Raw genomic sequence first — 23,997 nt, 5'->3', positions numbered from 1 at the left:
ATATCTGGTTATTTTAGGGGCTTTTTAATTTACTGTATTTGTTTTTAGGGGTTTGAATTTATTTTATATCTGCTTTGTACAGTTCTTTTAACTACATTTTAACCTCCTCCATGTCAATTGTCAACTGTACATATTTAATTTAATTTTATTGTATCCTGTTATATTTTGTATGAACTGTACACCGCCCCGAGTCCCTTGCGGGAGAGGGGGCGGTCTAGAAGCATTAATATTATTATTATTATTATTATTATTATTATTATTATTATTATTATTATTATCCATTAATGAGGAAGCCTTTTATTATGTAATGCAAATTTTATGGGACTGTCATGTCGATCTATTTAGAAATTTCAATTCATAGGTTATCTGCGTATAGGTGGCGAGTATACCGTATTTTTCAGAGTATAAGGCGCACTGGAGTATAAGACGCACCAAGGTTTTGAAGAGGCAAATTTTTAAAAAAAGTAGATAGGGAGCTAGAGGGATAGAGAGGGAAAGAAAGAAAGAGAAATACAATAGGTAGGTAGGTAGGTAGAGAGAGTAGGTAGATAGGTAGGGAGATAAAGGGATAGAGAAAGAGAAAATAGAGAAATACAGTAGTTAGGTAGGGAGAGAGAATAGGTAGATAGGTAGGTAGAGGGATAGAGAGAGAGAGAGAAATACAGTAGGTAGGTAGGTAGATGTTTCCAGGTATATTTATCCGTGTGCTGGAGAAGGAAATCACTGACAAAACCTTAAGACATTTTTCTGCTGGCACAGCACTTGATCAATCTTAAAGAGCTTTCCAAAATGAAAAAAAAAGTTTTTGCACTCTGCAAACCTCCCCAAAACGGCCCATTTTTTTGCGAAAACGGGCCCCTTTTTTTTTCAAAAAAATTGCATGCATACCCTTATGGAAGCTTATAGTGTTGCTGGGGGTGGGGGCAAAAAACGGCCCATTTTTTGCTCATTTCTGCCCTCTCCAGCTCCCAGGAGCTCTCTGAAAGCCTTCATAAGGCTATGCATGGCCATTTTGATGGAGGGGCGGGGCTTCGGGAGGCAAAAAATGCTATATTCGTTGTATAAGACACACCCAGATTTTCAGCCTCTTTTTTGAGGGAAAAAGGTGCATCTTATACTCCAAAAATATGGTAATCCATATTTGTGGATTATTACAATATTGTCCTTCAAAAATTTTAATTTTTGTCACACAGTCATAATCCACTACTTTCTCCCAAATTAAGTATAGGACATTGTAAAAACATGTGTTTAAGAAAATTCATTATCCTTATTACAGCTGCAACAGAATGCTGTCTTTACATTCAAATCTAGAGGACTCCAATAAATTCTAAGTTATCTTTTGTTGTGCAAGTTGAAGTTTAAGGTCCATTGACTGTCTTGGTATAGAAATTAAGTCATTTTCCCATTGCTTAGATAAGATAGGAGCATCTAATTCTTTATTCCACTAATTTTTAGTATCTGTAAAATTCTATAGTCGCATATAAATTTCCCTCACTAATTATTTTTTTTCTCATGATAGTGTATTTACAAGTTCAGGATGCAGTATTTCATTGAAAACTATTAACCACCATTATCATAAATACTCCCATTCAAATATTTAAAACTTTCTCAAAACATAATAGGACAATTTAAGTTAGGTGCATAAGCATTAACCATCGCTACTGCAGTCCCTTCTATTAATACAAGTTACCTCTATTCTGCAAGAGTCACTGAATCTCTCTTTTCATTGCCAGAAGTTCCTCAGCAAAGCAAAAGCATATAGTAGGGCTCTAATCTATAGTCTGATTCATCTCTGAATCCCAGAGATTAATAAAAGCTTCAGACGAGCTGCCTATCAATTGCCAATAAAATCTGCAAAGCAACCAGGAATCCCCCTGAATCCATCAATCTTTACAAGGAGATCAACTTTAATGTACTGAGTAATCTCTGTAATTGCACTGAGCTTCCACTATTGTTACCTTGATGGGCAGTTATAGTGCATAGTAAATTTACTTATACCTGCAGATAAATTTGCTTTATCTTATTCCAATATTCCCCAATTGGGTGCCCTAAATGTGTTGGGATTATAATTCCCATAATTCTTAGTCAGTAAGATGGAGAAGGCAAGAGTCTCTCTTACTTTTTCCACAGATTTCTTTATAAATATTGCAATAACGCCTACCTTCATCACTTAAAACAAAACATTTTGTAAATTAAAACATTAATTTAAAAAAATACATTTATATTTTAAAATGCAAATTAGCTCAATGATCCAGATTTTTCCAATTAAAATGAAGAAAGCAATCCTAAACCACTCATATGTACCATGTGTCAAAATAAAATCAATATTGAGAAAGCTACTAGCAAAATAAGAATACAACATCTCAATAATAAACTATAGTTTATAATTTTTAAAATTATGTATTGTTTTGTTCATCAGATGATCCATAATTCACATTGCTGAATCCACAATTCTTACCTGGGATTAGTAAGATTGTAACAAGATTTCCAGATCTGCAACATATGTTTACAAGTAAGAAGTGCCTCATCAGGGCCCCTGCAGAGTGATTCCAATTTGACTTTGGAAAACAATAATCTAAGAGAAAACAAATGTTAAAGCTTCTTTATACTTTTATACAGTTCCATTATTTTGCACTTCCAATGGAAATAATACTATTTTAAAGTAAATTCATGAAAATGCAGAAGAAGGAGAAATAGAATTGCGTTTATTTTTATTATAAAACAATTGCATTTAGACAGTATGTCTAAATAATATATAATGTAATGTGTAGAAGGACAGCTGTGTGGTATCTACAGAACAAAGAAGAAGCAGAAAATCACATTCTTACTCATCGAGAGTGAAAATTATAGGATGCCATCTGAAAAAGTGAAAAACGAATTTACAACCTCTCCCAACATCACAGCTGGATTAGTTCAATGTCATGTTGAGCATGTATAGAAACAGCAATAATTATTACTCACATAAAATTTTCTGGGTATTCACTCAAGGCCATGTCAATGATATTCAGAGCATCATGGTAGTGTTTCTGAGCTGACAGCAAGAGGGCAAGGAGATGTAAAGAATTAGCATCATCACCTTGAAGCTGCAGAGCCTGACGAACGTAACCCAAAGCTTCTGGTATCTAGTTAAAATAAAAACTGAAAGGAATTATTACCACAACACTTATTTTTAGAATAATTCTATTACCCATATGGATAATAACAACAGCAAAAAGGAATGGAAAGTAGTCCTAAATACATGTTTACACTTGTAACTTTGGGAGGAAACATTTCACTAGAGAGCTTACTTACAGATGCTAATGGTTTTGTTATCCATTAAGTTATAAGAAGTATGTGCCCAGTCTTACTAAAATCAGTATTATTTTTAAAATAAACTTTCCCTTAGCATTGTAAATTCAAGGTAGATCAGTATTGCTAAAATACATGAAATGTACCTGTTTCACATTTCAAATTTATTTATTTTTTAAAAAAAACTTTCATTGTTTACTTTCTCAGAATGCATTTGGCACGGGCCCTTCTCATGTTTTAGTATTATTCAAAAAGAAAATAGTCTTTAACAAAGACAAAGCAACATCCAAATGTCATGATTTTGGAATAGGGGTGTTAAAGGCAGAAGAAAAAGATGCACGGCCTGAAGACTTTGTTCTTTTAAATTGCTAGTCCTTCTAAAAGGTTTACTAGAAAATGAATTATTTTATGTAATATATACAAATAAAATACAAATCTTGAAAATTGAATCCTATATGCAATATGTTATTTTTCTATCCTAACACTGAATCAGCAAGAAGTAATGTAGACATACAAAAGCGGTCAATAAACTATTCCTGATATTTTGTACAGCAATTTTGAAATGTATAAATAATTTCATTTGGAAATAGGAACACAGTGGATATTAAAAGCACTTCAATTAACAATTGTATTTATTGCCGATCAATGTTAACAATGATGCTGGTTTTTAAACCTACCTGTCGAGAAATAGCAAACTGTAAAGCTAAATAAAAGGCTGCCAGATGATCAGTTGGAGACAAAGTATGTGCCCTGAAAATAATTAAAATATATTAGTTTTATTGGTATTACATTTATCTAGACCATTTGTATTGCATCCTGGAAAACTGTCTTCAGTTGTAATGTGACATTGGATGGATTTTCAATGTTACTTCCTTTCTTAACTTTCTTCTTCTATCTTATTGATACTTAACACACTAGTAGTTTGTTGTTTCTGACACCCAGGCAGTTGTACTTCCTAATTAAATTAGCCCTCTCTTCCTTCCTGTCAGTTGTTATTTTTTTTAACCTATTTTCCCTGGTTGTTTCAAGATGTCAGGGCCTTAATTATGAAATCCAGTTGGGTGACAATGAGACAATCACTACCTATCAGCCTAATCTACCTCACAGGGTTGTTGTGGAGAAAAAAGGAGGAAGAAGGTATGTTGGATAAGTTTGTCGCCTTGAGTTATTTGTAAAAATAAAAGACAGGATACAAACAAACAATCTAACATTCTCTAGTGTCAGAGGGATTCTTATATTTCATAATTAAGTAATAAAGGGTATTTTAATATTTTATTCAGATTTTTAAAAGTGAATTTAAAATCTGATAAACAGACTGCTCACAGAATTAATAACATAATACAGAGATTTTCTTTTATAGATTACTGTTTCAGAAATCTAACTAAATCTAGCAATGAAAGAAGGGTGATTACCATCTGGCAGCTACCCAGTATTATGTCATCATCAGTTTAAAATCTCAGAAATAATCCAGATTAAATATTACTTGCATAAATGATTGCTGACATCTATGTCAGATGACTGCAGCGATATATTTATAGGAAGATGGGGATACATGACACAGCCTGTACTGATACAAATTCATGATTCAAGTTTCAAAGGATTTTCTCCTAACCCCTTTACTTTGGAAAATACAAAGTAAAAAATGTCCATAAGGAATTCTGTATATTAGAATTAATTATATAAAAACATGTTCTTATATAATTAATTCTATAATGCAATGAACTAATACTAGCTCTCTCAGAGCTCTTATAACAAAAATAATATGCACTGATATTCATCACCATTGTGTTTGTGTTTGTGTGTTACTTCCTATCAAGCAAAGCCAAAGATGCCTACAGTTAATAACCACTGCATTTGCTTAACAACTATGGTAACTTACTTAGCAATAGAAATTCTGTCCCAATTGTGATTTAAAGTTAAGGATTAGCTATATCTCAGTCCAAATTGCCGTTGTAATCTGAAGACTACCTATATGGATACTGAGTTTAAATGGGAAGAATAGTGGGACCAAGCCTACATCTTACAAGTAATTATCCCCTCTCCTATTCACTTCCAATAGACTGACATGTTACAGTCACCTTTTAAAACTTTATCTGAAATATCCAGGAAACATGAAAGAAAAACTTTCGCTGAATAAATCTCTTTTTAATATCATAAGACGTGTATTTAAGACTCTTAATGTTAATTAAAATGGGACATAGTGAATCTTGCAAATAACTGATATCCCCATTAGGAATACATTTTTAACTGTTTATAGTTTAAAACATTTACCTGATTCTAACCTTACCTTTAATAAGGGAAATATAACTTTTAACAGAATAAGCACATTTTTGTTCAATTGAAATATTACTATTCTCACTAATAATAGTAAGAATAAAAGCATATATTCTACTAATTCTCCACTGTGCTGCTCCAGAGCTGTTTTGTTTACAAAGAGAAAAAAATCTGATACAAGAATTGTTCTTTAAACAAAGGTAGAGCAAATGTTATTTTCTATTAGCTGATAACAAAAATATCTTTAATGAAATAAGAGGTAATCCGTTGGAATCAGATTGGATTTGCCCGCTCTACTTGATGAACCAAATGCTAATACAATATGCTCTCTACTCCCAGAGATTAATCCTTATTATATAATCATTTATAAACATATTATTTTCAAAAATACGGTTTTCATTATCTACAGCTTAGCAAAACGTTTACCATCCACTAACCTTTGAAATGCTAGAAGAGCCTTTCGCTGCAGGACCTCTTGCATTCCTCTCAAGGAAGCTAAAGACATAATTCATTAGTGATACTTAAATGGACATTTAATTAGTGAAATTTAAATATAAAACCAATTTTAATAATCTCATAAATAGATACGTGAAATTTACTTACCATCTGTAGCTTGTAGGCTGTAGGTCAATCCTAGGGCTAAAAAACCTTTGGCTTTGAATTCCGATGTTTTGTCCCCCACATCAACCACCATTCTGGCAAATCTTTCTGCCTCTTCTAACTAAAAAAAAGATTTTCATAGGAAAAATGGCAGGATTCACTGTATAAATCAGGTTGACCAATATCTACTAGAATTCAAATTACTTTAATTTAAAATCAAGATCCCCAAACCGTATCACAAGTGCTAAAGGTAGTATCGGAAATTTGAAAGAGTATAGAAATAAACGGTTATCAACTTTTCCTACCATGCAACATTTCACAAGTTGAACAACAGATCAAGATGATGCCAAGGAATGTGGGAACAATTTCAATATTCCTACACATTTCTGGATGGCATCATGAATGCCATCTGGATGGTATCCTATCATGAAGACTTATAGAGAGAAAAAGTACGCAGGTGGCTTAGAAGGTTCAAGTCAATCCCCACAAAATAGTGAACTAAATTAGTCCAAAAATCAAGAGCTCAAAAGACAATGCTTTTTTAAAGGAACTGGATAAAAATTTGCCTGAGGTACACATAGGAATCAGGTTATCAGAGTAAATGGTATGAATGAAATGTAAGGCTATTGGTTACAAATTTTGTATGTAAGAAATTGATTAATTGATTGATCAAGGTTTATAAGCTGATGCATGCAGTGACGGATTTCAATATCCGTAACAGATCAAATTAAAATCATTCCAGGATCTACAGGAGATCTTTAATCAGATTCTATAGTGGTATGGGTTCCAGAATTACAAACATTCTAAAATTTCCAGCCTTACATAGTTTGAAAATATAATGACCAGTAATACACTAAAACTAATGCATTTAGTAGAACAATGCAGAATTAAAAAATAATAATAATAAAGCAGGATATATACATATGTCCTTAAATACTTAACTCTTCATTTTTCAGATGACTAACAAAAAAACTTACCCAATGAAGGGTTCCCATACATAATTTAGCAGCAAGAAGTGGAATCGTAGGATCATCTGGCTTCAACCGAATACATTCTTTTAAGACTTTCACAGCTCGAGCAGACTATATAAAAAGGGTGTTAGAAAATAAGACAGTGAGGAAGTAGCAAAATGTGCTATTTCAAATTGCTACTTAGTTTAAACCATTCCAAGATATAATTAAAAAAAGATGCAATGCATTTTATTCAAGAAGGAATCGGGTTGATTTTGTAAAGTACAGATGTGATTAATGTGAGCATAAGCATGAGGCCTGTATTTGTGCCTGATAATTGGAAAAAAAGCAGTTCCCTTATACTAGGGAGTAAGAGTGGTAAAATTCTAGAGAGGAGGGGTAGTGTGATTGACAAAATTCTAAATGAAAGGGTTTGAGAGATAACGATATATAAAATTTGTGATGTGCAGGGAAGCTTTTGGATAGGCAGGGAGAATGAAGACTACATTTTTGCTCTTCAGTAGCCATCAAGATACATATGAATTATGAAAAGGTATATTACGTTCATTTAGAAAAAGCTTATGATAATTGAATTATGGACTACTTTTCGCACTATGGAGTTGAAGGTTGGCTGTTGAATGTGGTAAGAACAGCATATCATACAATAAAGCATGTATGAGAATAAATGCACAGTTTAACAACTATCCCAACATTGAATAAGGCATAAGATGATTGATGTGTGATATCATCTTGCATTTTAATGCTAGGTTAAGCTGACAACCCAAATGATCTGCAGGGAATGTTAGACTGTATGATGCAATGAGGAGTATAGATGTAAATATTATCTACAGATCAAGAAGTTTGTTTCTGAGAAGAGAAATGGAATGAATGATTGCAATTTATACATATGTGGCAAAAAATTGCAGTGAGTGGTATCTTGGTATATAGAATGTTTAAATGTTTATTAAACATGGAGAAATGAATGGATAATGTTTTACAATGGCCAGATGTGCTTCACAGATTAAATGTAAAGATGTAAAGCACCATTTCCCAGCCACTGGTGGTAATTTGAGGAGTACCTGTATTTAGGAGCAATGAAACACAGTATTTCAAAGAAAGAAAAAAAGACACCCAAAGAAATTTGTACTATATCTATTTTTCTACTCTCAGCCAACAAATTGTAGTCATCTAGTAGATATCTACAGTTTGTTGACTCAAATGATAAACAGAGCTGCAGCTGCATTCTGTACACAGTTATGAAAATGAAGGCTTACATAACACAGAGTGTAGGCAGAATTATAGCCTACTTTGTTGTCATTAGCAGCCAGTAATAAATAAAACAAAATTTGCAAAAAAACTTACTTTTCCTGCTGCCATTAATGAAAGTGCAAATTGATACCAAAGATGGAATTCTTCAAAGGCAAATTTCATAGCCCGTTCCAAACACTGCAATAAAATTGAGAATACAGATCATTAATAGGTATAAATTATTTAAACTAACACTACTCGTATTTCTATACTGACTATATTAGCTGGTAATTATACTTACTGGCAAACAAAACAATGCTTGCAAGGCATTGTACTTTTGTTGCAGAATAGACCATATTTTTCGGAGTATAAGAAACACTTTTCCCCCCTAAAAGAAAATTTGGGTGCGTCTTATATACTGAATGTAGCCCCGCCCACCTACCGGCCCACACCCTTTGGCCTCTGCCTCACAGCAATTTGCCTCCTTGCAGCAAATAGCAAACAACCAGTCTCAACTTCATAACAGTCTAATTAGCATAAGCAGCTGATGGATGAGCTCACCCAGTGGCCTTCTTTAGCTGTTAAACAGGAAAAGAGAAAGCACTGAATCTTGCAGCATCCCACATAGTAGGAGCCAAGGGCAAAACCTCTCTCCCCTATCACCACCAACTGTAATCAACCTTGGAGAAAGGAGGTGAAATTCCCCCAAAGGACACCATAACAGATGGTATTTAAAGCTGCCAAGAGATTAAGTAGGATAAGGTTGAATGCACACTCCTCATCATGCCCACTACCATGGTTTCCATAGTGGGCCTGACCAAGGGAAATACCAATTTATTAGAAGACAAAGTAAAACGGTTGTTCTCCATCATCCATTCCTGCTTTCCAAAATGTTTTCTACCAGCTGAATTTACTTTTGTTTTTTTTTCTGGATAGGGATAAATCCCTGGCTGGCATCTGTCCACCACATTATTTCTTAAGACTATCACTGCCGCCTATGAGAAGACCACAGGCGTTGCTATAGATTATGCTGGAGACTGATGGTTTGGTTCCTATACATACATGCTTTGAATTTTAAAAATCTTCCAAAAGAATAAAATAAAAACGGTGTGGTGGTGGGGGGGGGGGGGTAGGATGCCTGACAGACATGAAGGAAGAGGTTCCAGTTATATGTTACACAAGCCACACAGCATGCATCTAACAGCATGCATATCTTATTTTACAACTTACCTCTGAGAGCATTTCATATTGACCTCTTCTTCCCAAGGCAATGGTAAGCAAATCGTACACTACAGATGCACTTTGCAAACTGATAATACGGTCATTTTTGTGTTCGGGTATTCTGCTCAATACAGCATCACGATTAGCCTGAAAAACCATACCAAACGCAAGAAAAGTTTTGATGCGTATAGAGGTGGCCCTTATTTAACAATTTAAATTAATTAGGGCATCCTTTGGAAACTTCACACACTCATTCAGCAACTGTTCAAACTTACTATGGTGCTGACTGAGCAGTAATTACAACCCAACCTCATGCTTATAACATTGTAATATCCCACAGTCACATGATTCTGATTTGCAAGCTTTCCTGTCAAAAGTAAAAAAGGAAGTCAAAAGGGAAGCGGACAGGAAGTCAGATATCCAAATCACATGAGGATCTTACTTAATGACCTATGTGCTCTTGCTTAACTACAGCAACTGGAACTGTTGTTGAGTGGCGCAGTCATGTGATTTTTCAACCTGTGATTGTATCATTTAACAACATAATTGCCAATTAGTGTTATTAAATGAGGTAACAACCTGCAACAACCCGCAAAAGACCATAAAGGAAAAAGAAGTATTCTTCATATTGTCAGAAATGGGATACCTTATTCAGAAATGGAGAGTCATTAGTAATGAAATTGCATTTCTTAAGAACTGCTGCATCATGCTTATCAATTTAAATGAAAACTACCAAAAAATGGAAGGATGCTGAACAGTAACTTTTCACCATAAGAACCTTTAGTTATTTATTTTGCTATACTCTTATTCTGCACAATGATTCTGAATGAATTATAAATACCAAAAGAGAAACATGTAAGATAATAGAAGCATAACAGTAATTTGCATAGGGAAAAAAATATACAGTAAAAGCTGCTATCTCAAGCTACCACCAGCGTTTAACTACTCTTTAAACTAAGCTACAAAATATATCTGGGACCACTGAAGAGGATAATATCATGATAATAGCAGACAAGTATCTTTGAGGAGGGTATTCCATAAGAAAAGAATATTGCTAAACAGGTTCTTTCCTAGAGCCAAAATTTTCTTTTTCTTTCTTCTTTCTTTCTTTCTTTCTTTCTTTCTTTCTTTCTTTCTTTCTTTCTTTCTTTCTTTCTTTCTCTATCTATCATCTATCTATCTATCATCTATCTATCTATCTATCTATCTATCTATCTATCTATCTATCTATCATCATCTATCTATTTATCAGGAGGATACTGGTTCAGTAGGTAAACAAATGCTCCAAGCAGGTTCAAATAAGATGAAAATTTCCTTAGTTTTGCTTATGTTTCTACAAGGACAATACCAACATTTAATTGGGCCCAAAAATCTAGTGGAAACCAGCCCAATTATGATGACAATGTCACCACTTTGTGTATTAGTCAGTCCTCTGTCATTAATTTTATTTTATATTTGGGGCAAAGTTCAATTTCCACTGCCTCAAACCTTGATATCAAATCTGAGGTGTGGGGGGAGGGGTATTCTTGGGAAAAATTAATGAAGTGGCCAGCATTTTAATGTAAGTTTATTTTCTAACCACTGATGGAGAGAATAAGAAAAAATTGAGGAGTTTAATGGGCAAATTCAAACTTAAGTCAACACAACATGCAAACAAGATGTGCTGCTTGTTATTGCAGACAGGAATGCAAATTTTAGAAAAAATACAGAGGATAACGCTGTTGGTCTGTATAACCTAAGAAACAGAAATGAAACAGAAGAACATAGATTTCTGTCTATCTTCATAATTAACATTATCTTTGTAGAAATAAAATGACCCTTATATAAATGGGTATCACTAAATGGAGCCCCAGAGATCAAATTGATTATATTACATACAAGAAAGTGAATGAGTTCAGTTGTGACAGTAGAAATATGGCCATGGGGTGACTGTAGAACAAATCATAAACTGCTCACGTGCACATTCCAGATCAAGAAGCCAACAAATCAAAGATATAAAGGATTAATGTGAAACCAGATTGCCAAAGACTAAGAAACAGACTAAGAAACTGGGCATCAGAACAGAAGAAAGCAAATTGGGCATCAGAGCAAACAGTAGAAATTGCCGAGAAGACAACAAAGACAAGAAAGACAAAGTTCTTGGAAAGGGACTTAACAAAGAATTCCTGAGAACTGTTAAAAGAAAGAAGACACAGAGTTATGGTATCAGTAAAGACATTGAAGATGGAAAGAAACATAGAAAAACAAGGGAAGTCTTCCACAAGATCTCTAAACTCAGCAGAAAGTTCCAACATCAAGTTGCTATGCTAAAAATTGGCAACAGTCGAACAGCAAGAAGATCAAGGACAATTAAACAAAGAAGGAAGGAATATACTGAATTTTGTACAGTAAAGATGTCAACTGGCTTTTCAATGTTTTCTTCTTACCTGACACTATTTTCAAACAGCCAAAATGACAACTCTATACATATATGGACATTTTCAGATGAAGTATCTAGAAATCAAATTGACTATCTTATTGCTAAAGGATTGCTAAACAGCTCTGTTTTAATATCAAAAACATGGGCAGGTGATGTCTGTGGAGCAGAACACTGGAAGGCAAATTTCAGTCCCAATTGTTATTGAATATCTGGTATTTATAATTGCAGTCAATATGTCTTGGCAATTGTTATGTCACTGTTGGAAAATGTCTGAAAGTGAAGGTGGCAATGCCATTTTCAAATCTTCCTTGACAAAACAGATCCACTTTTCTGATTCAATTTGTGCTCTGGTCTATGTCTGCTTTGTATTCAATTCTGACTTTCTTGTGTTAACCCCCAAAGTCTGATCTTTTTCTTACCCAACCCCACTGTCTCCTTATAACAAGACCTCTGCAGCATAATGGAGAAACACACAGAGAGATTAAAAAAAGAAGATTCTCTCATCACTGGTTTTTCTCCCAGTCCAATTCCCAGTCTCCGCAAGCGCAGACCTATTTACAGTCAACTGCGCATGCACCGAACCGGCAGTAACGCCATCAACAACCCACCCCTGATCCGTATACTGCCTATCTATGAAGACACACACTTAACTTTTGCTCTTGTTACAGTAAGCTACAATTTGTGAACAGTAAAATGCAACAGAAATAATATAAAAGGTGCTCATTTATAAAAAAATATAACTCACCATGGATTCACTGATTAGTAGCAGCAACAAAGCTTCTTCAGTATTCTCTTGAGGACAAAAAATGCTGTTAAAAATTGAGCATTCATTATATTACAGTCAACAAAATTCATTTACATGTAACAGTTGTGTCACATCTGCATATTCATGATGATCCAACTTGATATTTTGTTTTTTGTAAAAGCAACTCAAATTATGGAAATGAAGCCATTTTTGAAACAGGTGTTTCAAAGTGTAACAATTTAGAATAGCTCAAACAAATATGCTACTTTGGCAACTAAAACTACAACTACTCCTATTTAAAATGCTAATGTCACTTCCTTCACATTTTTATAATATTTAAATATTTATATATAAAGCTGTTCAGTGGTCTGAAGAATACATATTTCTATAAATTTCTTTATTCTAATAGGAATATCTTGCATTTTTTTGTTTTAACCCTTTTAAATGACATTAAACCTGACCAAATTATAATTAACCATTCTACATTTTTTCATTATTTATACCCTGTTTCCCCAAAAATAAGACTTCCCCTGATAATAAGCCCAATTGGACGTTTGAGCACATGTGCTAAAATAAGCCCTCACCTGAAAATAAGCCCTCCCTGAAAATACTGCAATGCAGCAGCAGCTATGACGTGACCACGCTCGCTGCCTCCTGCACCTCAAAAATAATAAGACCTCCCTGAAAATAAGGCCAAGTGCTTATTTCGAGGGTCAAAGGAAAATAAGACCCTGTCTTATTTTCGGGGAAACACGGTAATATTCAAAACTTAAGACCATTTAATAGGGACCTTTAGCATGACTTGGAATGTAGGAGGCAGGCATCAGTCTGTGATGTTCTCTGAGAATGGATACATTTTCAAGAAATATCTATAAAGAAACCAAGGAGCCTTGAACTGATTATATAGTGTCCATTGTATTCATCGTAATAATCAGAGAAAAACCTTATAAATTGTCACTCTTTAATAGTGACCCATCAGCCCTTCAGGACAGACAAGATCAGGAAAGAGACTTCACAAGGCTATTGAAACTGAGGGCTGAGACAAAATGATGTTGGATTTGAACCTAGATATCTCCAGTCCTAGCTGAACATTTCAACTACTGGCTTTGGTATCATAGCCAGTTCTCCATACTGGCAACACATTCCACATTAATATTTTAGAGAATGCGTAATTCAGACTATTAAGAAATTTGAGAAAAAAATAGTTTATTTTTCTTATTGAGAACATAGGCAGTGAATAGCAAACATATTGAAATAAAATCTAATCACCTATAGGAAATGCTTAGAATTTTTCCTAATAAAATTTAAATCCTGCATTCAGCCTGATTTGCTTTATATTTAAGAGATATAAAAAGATTTAAGTTTTGAACTCTAATCCTATTTAGAATTCAAAACAATTGTTTTAAATTCATGACAAACAGTTCTGAACTTATAAGCTGGTTAATATTTGCTGCTGCATATAACTTACAAATAAAATATTCAGACATCCAGCCATGCACATTTTAGATAGATTTAGTTATTGCAACAGCTCTGTTAAAATTCTTTAATATTCAACATGGCTAGGATAAAGGCAGCCTGAAGTGATCTCACATATCATCAGTATGTTTTATTCTTCCAGGAAAAAGGAAAAGATCCATTGTTGAGAGACTTTGAAAACTGCACTGCTGACCCAAACAGAATGGCAACTGAAACCTATCGCTAATAAATCTGCTTTGATAAATAGCTGAATGAGTTTTAATGCCAATTTCCACCATAGGAAGCATACTTTAAAAACAGATGCATCTGTCCTTATCATTTCACATTCATGTTTTACCTAAAAAAGCTCTTAGTTCTGTTTTTCATTTCTACTTTTCTCCATAGTAACTTATCCTGCGCGCTCTTCTTTGATCTTTTGTACTTGCCCTGTGCACACACAGTAATACGGTTAAGGCACTGTGCCCACACACTGTGTTAATCTTATTTATATAACACAAATAATATGAACTTATTATATTCCTTTTAAAAACATTATATTCTAACATACTTTTCTCCTGAATACACACGAGGTCTTCTGCTAAGAGCATAACTTTTAGTGTTTGCAATTTTCCAGAGTGGATCGTTTAAGGGTGACTGTTGAGGAGGGTCATCGAGAGGGTGCCAGTAACTCTGTTCACACATGCCTCGGAGCAAAATTTCAGCTAACTGCCTTGCTATTGTCTGTTAGGAAGGAAAAATAAATCCCCATCACTACCACAATGTTTAGAATAAACAAAAGCAGGATTCAGAACTTGTGTATAACAGGAAACAACTTACTGCTTGAAGTCCTTGTGCACTGTACAACTTTATTCAATAAGCAATGGTATACAATAGGGTGCAGGTGGAATATAATGCCCAGAACAAAATAAAAGAACACACTCACCAATACAGCTATTAAAAGTTTCAAAGAGCAATCAATTATATCATATGTACAAATAACTCATTCTTCAAATTCTTATTTTCAAGGAGCCAAAAATTACCATCTCTATATTAGAGAATATCAATAAGTTTGGGAAAAACTATTAATTTGCAGATTTTTTTAAAAAAAAGAAGTTAGCCAAGTTAGTGAGAGACCAAAACAGTGCGGAGAAAGAGAAATGATTTGAAATCATATAATATTTTATATTAGAATGGTTCTAATCTATTCAATCAAAATTCTAACACCTTTTTTATATCAAGCCATATTATATTTACTACATAGGAGAAGGGCTTGGTTTGTCTTCTAAAAAACATAACTTCATATACCTGATTTGTTTAATGAATTAGAATTTGTTCTCAAAGTATCAGTACATAAATGGTATCACAGGGAAGGGGGCCAAGAACTATTTTCGCTTGGCACAAAAGCTAAAACCAGGACGAGGACAACTTTATATGTGGAGAGCTTATAAAAAATTAGGAGTCCAATAGATACTGATCCGACTTTTCCAAATATGTTTATTTTATTTTCCTGCACAAGTATTATATTAACCAATAATTATGCTATAATATTCGAATAGTCTAATGATATCAATATTCACTGCATTAAAATCATCACAGTTACACATAAACCTATGTATTTTTATTCTTAATTGAATTTCATTGTATTCAAGCATTAATTTACCAGAGCTATAAAAACTTACCATGCGTAGATTCTGTGCAGTCCTTGTTTCAACAGCTCTTAGGATCTCTCTAAATCTACCAACTCCTCTTGTCAAATTCCTATATATGTATATAGAATAATATAATAAAATAAATTATAATATAATAATAAATAAAAATTATTCCAAGCTGTTATTTAAATACTGCAGACTTTCTTATTAATTCTATTAGTACATTAGCATTGTTTTCCATTTATTGAACGTCATTTAAAATATTTCACACCTTATGCTCTTTTATAAGAATAAAATACTTTAAATCTGTAAAATGGATTGATTGATTGATTCCAGGATTGAATTCCATTCACACCATCATGCAAATGTAAGATGATTGAAAATTATTCCCTCTCCAAAATATAAAAAGGGGAGGAGGGAGAGACAGAGAGAGGAGATAAGGGATTTTTATAAACAAAAAACAATCATGAACTTAAATGTCATAAAATGCAGTAAAATGAAAAACTGGAAGATATAATCCATAAATTTATATTTGTAATGGGTTTTTTAATATAAATTCAACAGTAAAGGCAAAGGGGGTGAACAGAAAGACTCACATCATTTAATTAAGTTTCTTTTAGTGAGAAATAATTTTTTGCTATTCCTTCGTCCAAAGATAATAATATTCCCAGTATTAGTAGTAGCTGGATCAAATAAATGAGTCCAGGAAATGTATGTTCCAATTTGCATAGCAATAACCATTTTGTAAACTTGAATGAGCCTGAGAAACAGTACTATAACATATAATAACAATAAACATAATAATCACTTCACTTTAATTAGTGGAGTTTAGGAACGAGAAGATGTGATCACGCATGGAAGCTGCAATAAGAAAATTTCAAATGTTTTTCTTCCAACTTGACAGAATGTGATGTCTATTTTGCAGACATCCAAAAATTCCAAAATAATGCATAATAAAGGAAAAATGTTTGTATTTGTATATATTATTTCCCAAGTAATTATTTTTTTCATCATTTTTCTTAACACATAATTAATATTAATCCATTATTTTTGTAATGCAGTATTTTGTACTATATTACACTTATTATAATGCAGATAATTTCAAACTGAGGACTAGCATCTTACCAGTACTAGAACTATAAATAAAACTCAACTCAGTATCATCTGTGTTTTTATATCCTCTAATTACCCATGGGTTATGTTTTCTGCGGAAGTTTCTGTTTGAGATCTTGCAAATGAAACAGTATTAACAATTGTCCTTTTCAGTTAATTAGGAAACACATTTTACTAATTAGCATTGTTTTCAGACAGCTTTCAGCAGTTGCTACTTAAACCTACAAAGTTTATTTATTACATTTTTATCCCGCCATAACTACTTTACAAGTAACCCAAGGTAGCAAATATACATAATACTTCTTTCTCCTTTCCAACCCTGTGAGTCAGAGTTGAGCCGAGAGAGTGTGATTGGCTCAGTCTTGACCCAGCTGGCTTTTATGCCTAAAGCAGAAGCTAGGAAGTTGAAATCCATATATCTTAAAGTAATTAAGCTTGAGAAACACTGTATTAGATGATTGATTCTGGTTGAGAACAAGTGAAGCTCAGGAAGTGCTTCCTGAAATGCATTTCCCCAGAGAAAATGGAAAATTGACTCAGTCCTTTACAATTATTCAGTGGGAAAGATGACAAAAAGACAGTAAATATTTTTTTGGTTTTTTACTCCAGTGCTAAAGGACTAATGAAGAGAAAGAAAATACATTCAGTTGCTCCCTAATGCCCTCTCCCCAACAAAATGATTTCAAAGACTCTATAGTAATTCAGAAATGATTTTCCCATATTACATTATTCAGATTGCAGAAAAAACTTGGAATAATTAAATTCCCATTTTCCAACACAGCATGCAACAATTGAAAAAACTGAAAATATTATGCTCTGAATTGGTTAGACATTAGTGTTGAGAATGTTTTAAGACCTGCTTGTTTCTGATTATGCATGACAATATTGTTAAAGATCCCACTAAAACCTTGAAAATGCAGTATTTCCTAAATAAAAGGGGAAAATACCCTTAGAAGAAACATGGGTGGCAATTTCCCATTCCAAACCAGATGACTTTATGGGGCTTGCTTAAAAAATGACTATGAAATTCCTTTGGTAGAAGATGTAGCAAGAGACAGGCATTTCTGGAAAGTGACACCTGTTTTTCAACTGCATTAGTTGCTAACTCTATGCTGCCTGCTGATTGCTTGTGACATCTCTAGATGTTGCTGGATGCTGATATTCCCAGCAGATGGTCCATAGTTATCTCTCAGTCATTTCCCTGATTGTACCCCTCTAGTGCTGGCACATTTTTGGGACCTTTGTTTGTCTAATGAGAAGAGGGCACATGGGTCAGGATTGGGCATTGATTAAGCCATGTAGTTAGAGATTGGAAAGAGTAATCTTCCAGAATGCAATATATATAAAAATAACCTATTTTTATTTTATTTTAATTACTTTCTTAGTGCATTCAAACAGAAATATGATGTATACAGGATGTTCTTTTAAAGTATTAAATGGGTGGGTTTTCTTAGACCTGAAAAGTATCAGATTGTTCACATAATTATTTTTCTCAAAATTATTTGGTAAAAGCATAATAATTAGATTATTTAAGTATTGTCCTCTGTACCCGTTTTGGTAATTAACTGTTTGAAAAAGAGAGAGAGAAATAATAGGTTTAACACAGCTATATGTAAGTATACTGTTATGTACTGAGCAAACTCACTCTAACTTGGATCATGTTGTCCAGTTAATATAAACTATTATTCAGTATTTCTATTAGTGTTTCTTCAAACAAAAATGCTGCTAGTTAATTCATTGAAACTTTGTAGTACGATATGTTTAGCTAAATTGGAAAAAAGCCTATAAACAAAACAAAACAAAGAATGTCAATTAACTGTTACAGACCAGTCCAGAACTGTGAAGATTTTTTTCCTTCTAAATGGTAATTATTAAACACCTGTTGATGCTGTACAAAATAAAAGGGTAAAACGTAAGACTAATAAACCTTATGGGTTTTTTTAAAATGATGACTAAGAGTTACTGCTTTTCGAGGTTGTTTTTCAAGTTTTAAATTTTGGAAACGGGTTCTGTACTTTGGTTGCTTTGTTTTATTTTACAATGGTTTATTGTATTGTATTGTTTTGTAATTTTGCTAAAAAATTACCCGAAATCCTTTTACCACTTTTATGGTTTTCTGCAGCTTCTTTAAAAATATCAGTGCTTAAATGAGTTCTAAAAGTTGGCATGATTAAAATTTACAACCTTAATTCTTGCTTGTCATCTGTAGAGTTCTATTTTACTAGAATGCTAGCTTTAGATTAGTTGAAAATATAGACTTCAGTTTGTCGGGAATGTGGATGCTTTGTCAGCCAAAATAAAGGATAATTGAAAAAACACTTTCCTGTTACCTTAGGTAGAATAATTTCAGGCAAATGTATACTGCAAGGAGAGTTTGTGGCAATTAGGACTATAGAGATGATGGACTATAATCTCAGAAGAATTTATAGTAATATGATGTGCTTAATTACAACACTGTCCACTCCATTCAGTGTGATCAGTAGAGACAAATACTGAACATTTTGGAAAGCTGAATTGTATGCACTTGTGCAGGTAAAGTGCAAATTGCAGATAAGAAGCATCCTTAGAACATATTCCATCTTTCCTCTAAAGAATACTGTTTTTCTCTTCTCTTCTTGAAATTGTCATTTTTTTGTTGGGGGGGGGGGGTATTCCAAACTCTGTCCCCTTGAAAATATAGTTACAACTTAATTATGGATCTGTTTGCAAGTTTCTGGTTCTTAAGGAACTTAGTTTAAATTTAGTAGGCATTAATGTGTGCATGGAATGTTAAATCATGGTGTATGTGGTGTGAAAGAGAATACTCCAAAATAGAAAGAAACAAGAAAAGATGTTTTATGACTCCTGCTTATCTGGGTTAAACTTCTAGTTTACAAGGCAGATTATAAATACTGAAATGAATGAAATTATATTATATAATATATTAAGAATGTTTTACAAACATTTAAATTTGAGAAAATTTTAAAATAAAGCTGTGCAGAGCCCTATGGAAAAAATATTAATGTGGTCCCCTGATATCATGCCAAAATGTATGGCATTGCATTTTAAAACTCTTTTAAGAGTGCTGATTATCCAGTTTATAATTAATTTTAACCTCACATCACAGCTCAGCCTGGGTCACAGGTGTCCTAGAGTAATATAAATCATTCATTATGCAGAAATGCATTTGCTTCAGCCAAAAAGAAGAATGTTGCACTAGTAACGTACATACAACTATCCATCACCTTCCCTGAATTCCATTGTTTATAATTAAAGCTCTTGCTTGCATAATCAATATAGATCATTTTTTCGCTATGGATCTTTTTATTTAGCAACAACATATATTATAAATAGATTTATTTTTAACCATTCCAAGTAATGCTACTATGTTTAAATTGCAAATGTATGTACACTATATTTTGTTTTCTCATGCATTGTTTTCCAGAGTCAGATTTTCAAATTCAGAATTATCTGTCTTTGCTCGCTTTGGTACATATTTTGTTAGAGGTCAACTTAAATAGCCAACCTTTAAAAATATAACAATTTATCTTAAAATATTTCATTTTCATTTTATTACTTTATCATATTCATTCAGATAGTGTTGATATCCAAAGTAATGACTTCAAAGATTCTACACGTCCATCAGAAAGCATTGCCTGCTATTTTATTTAGTTTGGCCTTTTCAATTATCTGATGGTTGATTGTAACAATTAGTGGGGCAGGAGTATTCCTTCTTGCAGCTTGCTAGACTCCTGAGAGTTGCAAGATTTGTATGCATCCACTTGGAATTAGACTGATAGGTTAGGGCTGGTTGAGGTGATAGAGGCATGAATCTTCCTAGTAAAATGAGAAAAAAAATGATCTTGTAGCTTATAATGAAGGTTATCAGTTTAAGATAGATGCCAGTTTGGATGATTCTCAATCTTTGTCTGGACAAGCAATTAAAGGACAACTAAAAAGGTCTTCTCTCAGATCTTGGAGTCTGTTGAAGTCTGATTGAGATGCAACAAGCTTGGGCCCCAAACTAGGATGACTAAGGGGCTATAGGGACTTGGAATTCTCAATTATGAGAATTTTTCAACCTTGGTTAAGTGAGGTAGTATTCTTTATTCAGGACCAATTCATAATCTGGAGGATTTCCTCAACTTTCAGCTCCTACTTAAAGAGCAGGTGGTAAGTGTGCCCAGAAAGCTTTTGCACAAATCCAACTTGTGGGCCTGTTCCTCAATTGAGAGACCTTTCTTTCAATCTTCATGCCTTGGAGGCGACAGCAACATGATATCTTTTTTTTAAATAATTTTATTGGTTTTTAAACATTTTTGGGGAAAGGTAAGAGGGTACATAGAAAATTTTGGCAGCTTCCACGCTAGTGGTAGAAATCCCTCTAAATCTCACAATTTTTACAATATTAAAAACAACGTGTAAAAACCAGAATCTTATTCTACATTGTATCAAATCATGTGTTCAATCATCTTTTCCTTTGTCACTTTCTAGTATATCATTAATGACAAATATTTCAAATACATTTATTTTTGTGACCTGAGCCTTTTCGATATTGCTCCTTCCTCCCTGTCCCCCGGTGGAGCCACAGCCCCCCCTCCTTCATATCTTGCACCTTGCTACCCTTTTCACTACCTTCCCTATGTTCGTCCTCTAGAAGAGAAAAGTGTTTTTACTGAAGGCTTCAGCCTCCTGCACTGTATTAATTCTAATTCTATTTCCCTCCCAAAAAATCAACATTTCCTCTAGCAATAGCCATCTAAACCAAACTCCTTTATTGTATAGTTTCTTTGATAAAGAGGAATACTTCCTCCTTCTCTTATCTTTTTCGGAATTTGCTTAAGAATGGTGATTTCTTCATCTTTATATTTTAGTGGTCCCTCCCTTTGGGCCTCTAGCACCTCATCCCTTGTGGTCCTCCTGAGAAATTTAACATGTACCTCCCTTGGAACATTATGACTTCTAGCATATGCTGAATTAATCCTGTAAACCAGATCCATATCCCACCACAACTGCTCTTTATTTCTCTTAATGTATTCTGCTAAAATTGTACTCATGATATCCTTAATTTCTGTCTCTGGTAGGTTCTGGAATCTGAGAAAAAAGGACATTCTTTCAAATTCTATTTTTGCCATAAAGTTTTCCAGGTCTACATTTCCCTTCCGGACTGCCTTAACCTCCTCCTCCAGCCCAGCCGCTCCCTCCTCCAATACCACAATTCTCTGTTTGTTTTCTGAAATATGATGTTTAACATCTCTGAGTTCATCTTTGAGATCTGTCACCTCTTTTTTCAGCTCATTTTGACCCCTCATTATTTCTTGAAACATTTGGGTAACAGATAGTTCTTTTGAGCTCTCTCCAGACCCTTCTTGTTGTAGCAATGAAGTAATTTTCGTTTGCTGCATGCTTGGACTGGAGGTGGCAGACACAGGAGCCGAAAATGACTTGCCCGTTGGTGGTTTCTTAGGCCCCATTTGTCTGAGTTCAGAGATGGTATAAGTCTTTTACAAAGAAAATGGCGTCAGCGGAGTGCGCAGCTGCGCCGATCCAAGGGGGCAGGCAAATCCAAACGGGAAAGATTAATTCTCCTTCACAGTTCCAAGACACCGAGGTACAGCAGAAAGGGGAAAGTCAAATAATCAAAGTCCAGGAAGACCACGAAACAGGAGAGGTCCAGGTTTCCCTCAGAGAGGGTAATAAAACAATACCAGAGGGGTTTTTTTCCCCGAAGGTAGTTTCAAAAGGCAGACTTCATTTGTAAGTGCAAAAACAAAGATGGAAGGGAGCCATCTTGGCTCCTCCTTTCACAGGGGGAAGAACGGAGATCTCCATAAGGTTTTTTTTAAAAAGAACAGCTCAGCAATCATCTCTTGCAATTGTGATAGCAGTCTTTCTCACATAGTTAGTTCAAGTGATGAGTCAGCCTTTATTCTCTCTCCATTCCAATATTGAGAGAGCTAATTCAAATGTAGCTTAATCCGAGGGGGGGGTAAAGAGAAGAATCACCCCCTCTAATCTTCAGTTTCAAATAAATTGAACACGAATTTACAATAGTCTGCTGCTTATCCTTTAATGAGAGTTAAGGAGATCAGGATGGCTCCCCCATCACCAGCATTCAGCCGAACTTCCTTGGATTAATTCCTTCCTCCCGGGGCCCATTCGGCGAAAGGGCAGACAGCCCGAAGCTGTCCCATGCCCCCCCTCCGCTCCCCGGCTCCTGGGGCGAGGCTGAAAAACACCCCCACCGGCTGCGGCTGAGTCTGGGGGGTTCCAGCGAGTCGCCTGCAGGAACTGGAAGTGATCTCGGCAACATGATATCTTGAGGCTGACCTTGAAGACCACTAAAAAGGTCCAGCTAGACCTGAATGCAACAACACAGTGATAGTGAGGCCTCACTGTGCTCATGTAACACCTTGATTTGTGACTCAGTGATTGCCAATAAGCTTTTCAGTACAATTCAAGATGCTGGTTAATACCTATGCAATTTTACCTGATGTAGTTATCTAAGAGCTGTGGTGGCTCAGTAGTTAGAACACAGTACTGCAGGCTACTTCTGCTGCCTGCTGCCTACCTGCAATTTGACAGTTCGAATGTCACCAGGCTCATGGTTGACTCAGCATTCCATCTTTCCGAGGTAAGTAAAATGAGGACTGAGATTGTTGGGGGCAATATGCTGACTCTGTAAACCGCTTAGAGAGGGCTGTAAAGTACTATGAAGCAGTATATAAGTCATTGTGCTAGTACTAGTATCCCATTCTATATAATCAAGTCCTGTCATTTAAGCAATGTTTCTAATGGGGACCCAGGAAATGGATTTTTTCTATTGCAGCACCTGCTTTCTTGAACACCATCCTCCTGGAGATACCTTCATCCTTCCCTCTTGGCACCTTCAAATGAGCTTTAAGCACTTCCTCTTGCCTTTGGTGTCCTCAGCCCTTGGTTTCTACAGATTTGGTTGAGGGTAATGGGAGATATTGTTTTTTTTTTCATTGTTCCCCTCAAGGTGATTATACATTTTCATGCTTTTTTCTGTTTTTAATTTTGTGAAGCTACTCA

At 34.5% G+C, this 23,997-nt stretch overlaps 1 protein-coding gene across 3 annotated transcripts in view; it reads right to left on the bottom strand.

Annotated features, from left to right (window-relative positions):
* TTC7B (tetratricopeptide repeat domain 7B) overlaps positions 1-23,997 on the bottom strand; it is a 119,187-nt gene that overhangs the window by 61,012 nt on the left and 34,178 nt on the right. For all 3 annotated transcript variants that reach the window (XM_081937210.1, XM_081937211.1, XM_081937212.1), the window contains exons 6-16: positions 15,880-15,958; positions 14,769-14,941; positions 12,746-12,809; positions 9,591-9,728; positions 8,475-8,558; positions 7,140-7,244; positions 6,166-6,283; positions 6,000-6,057; positions 3,966-4,038; positions 2,962-3,122; positions 2,459-2,575 (exon numbers count right to left, since the gene is read on the bottom strand). In XM_081937210.1, coding sequence (XP_081793336.1) covers positions 2,459-2,575; positions 2,962-3,122; positions 3,966-4,038; positions 6,000-6,057; positions 6,166-6,283; positions 7,140-7,244; positions 8,475-8,558; positions 9,591-9,728; positions 12,746-12,809; positions 14,769-14,941; positions 15,880-15,958 — 1,170 coding nt within the window. The remainder of the gene's footprint in view (positions 1-2,458; positions 2,576-2,961; positions 3,123-3,965; positions 4,039-5,999; positions 6,058-6,165; positions 6,284-7,139; positions 7,245-8,474; positions 8,559-9,590; positions 9,729-12,745; positions 12,810-14,768; positions 14,942-15,879; positions 15,959-23,997) is intronic.

This window comes from Natrix helvetica (genome assembly GCF_964273705.1).
Source record: "Natrix helvetica genome assembly, chromosome: 1".
NCBI lineage: Eukaryota > Metazoa > Chordata > Lepidosauria > Squamata > Natricidae > Natrix > Natrix helvetica.
The sequence above is the reverse complement of the archived record's forward strand: the minus strand, read 5'-3'. Positions and strand labels throughout refer to the sequence as shown.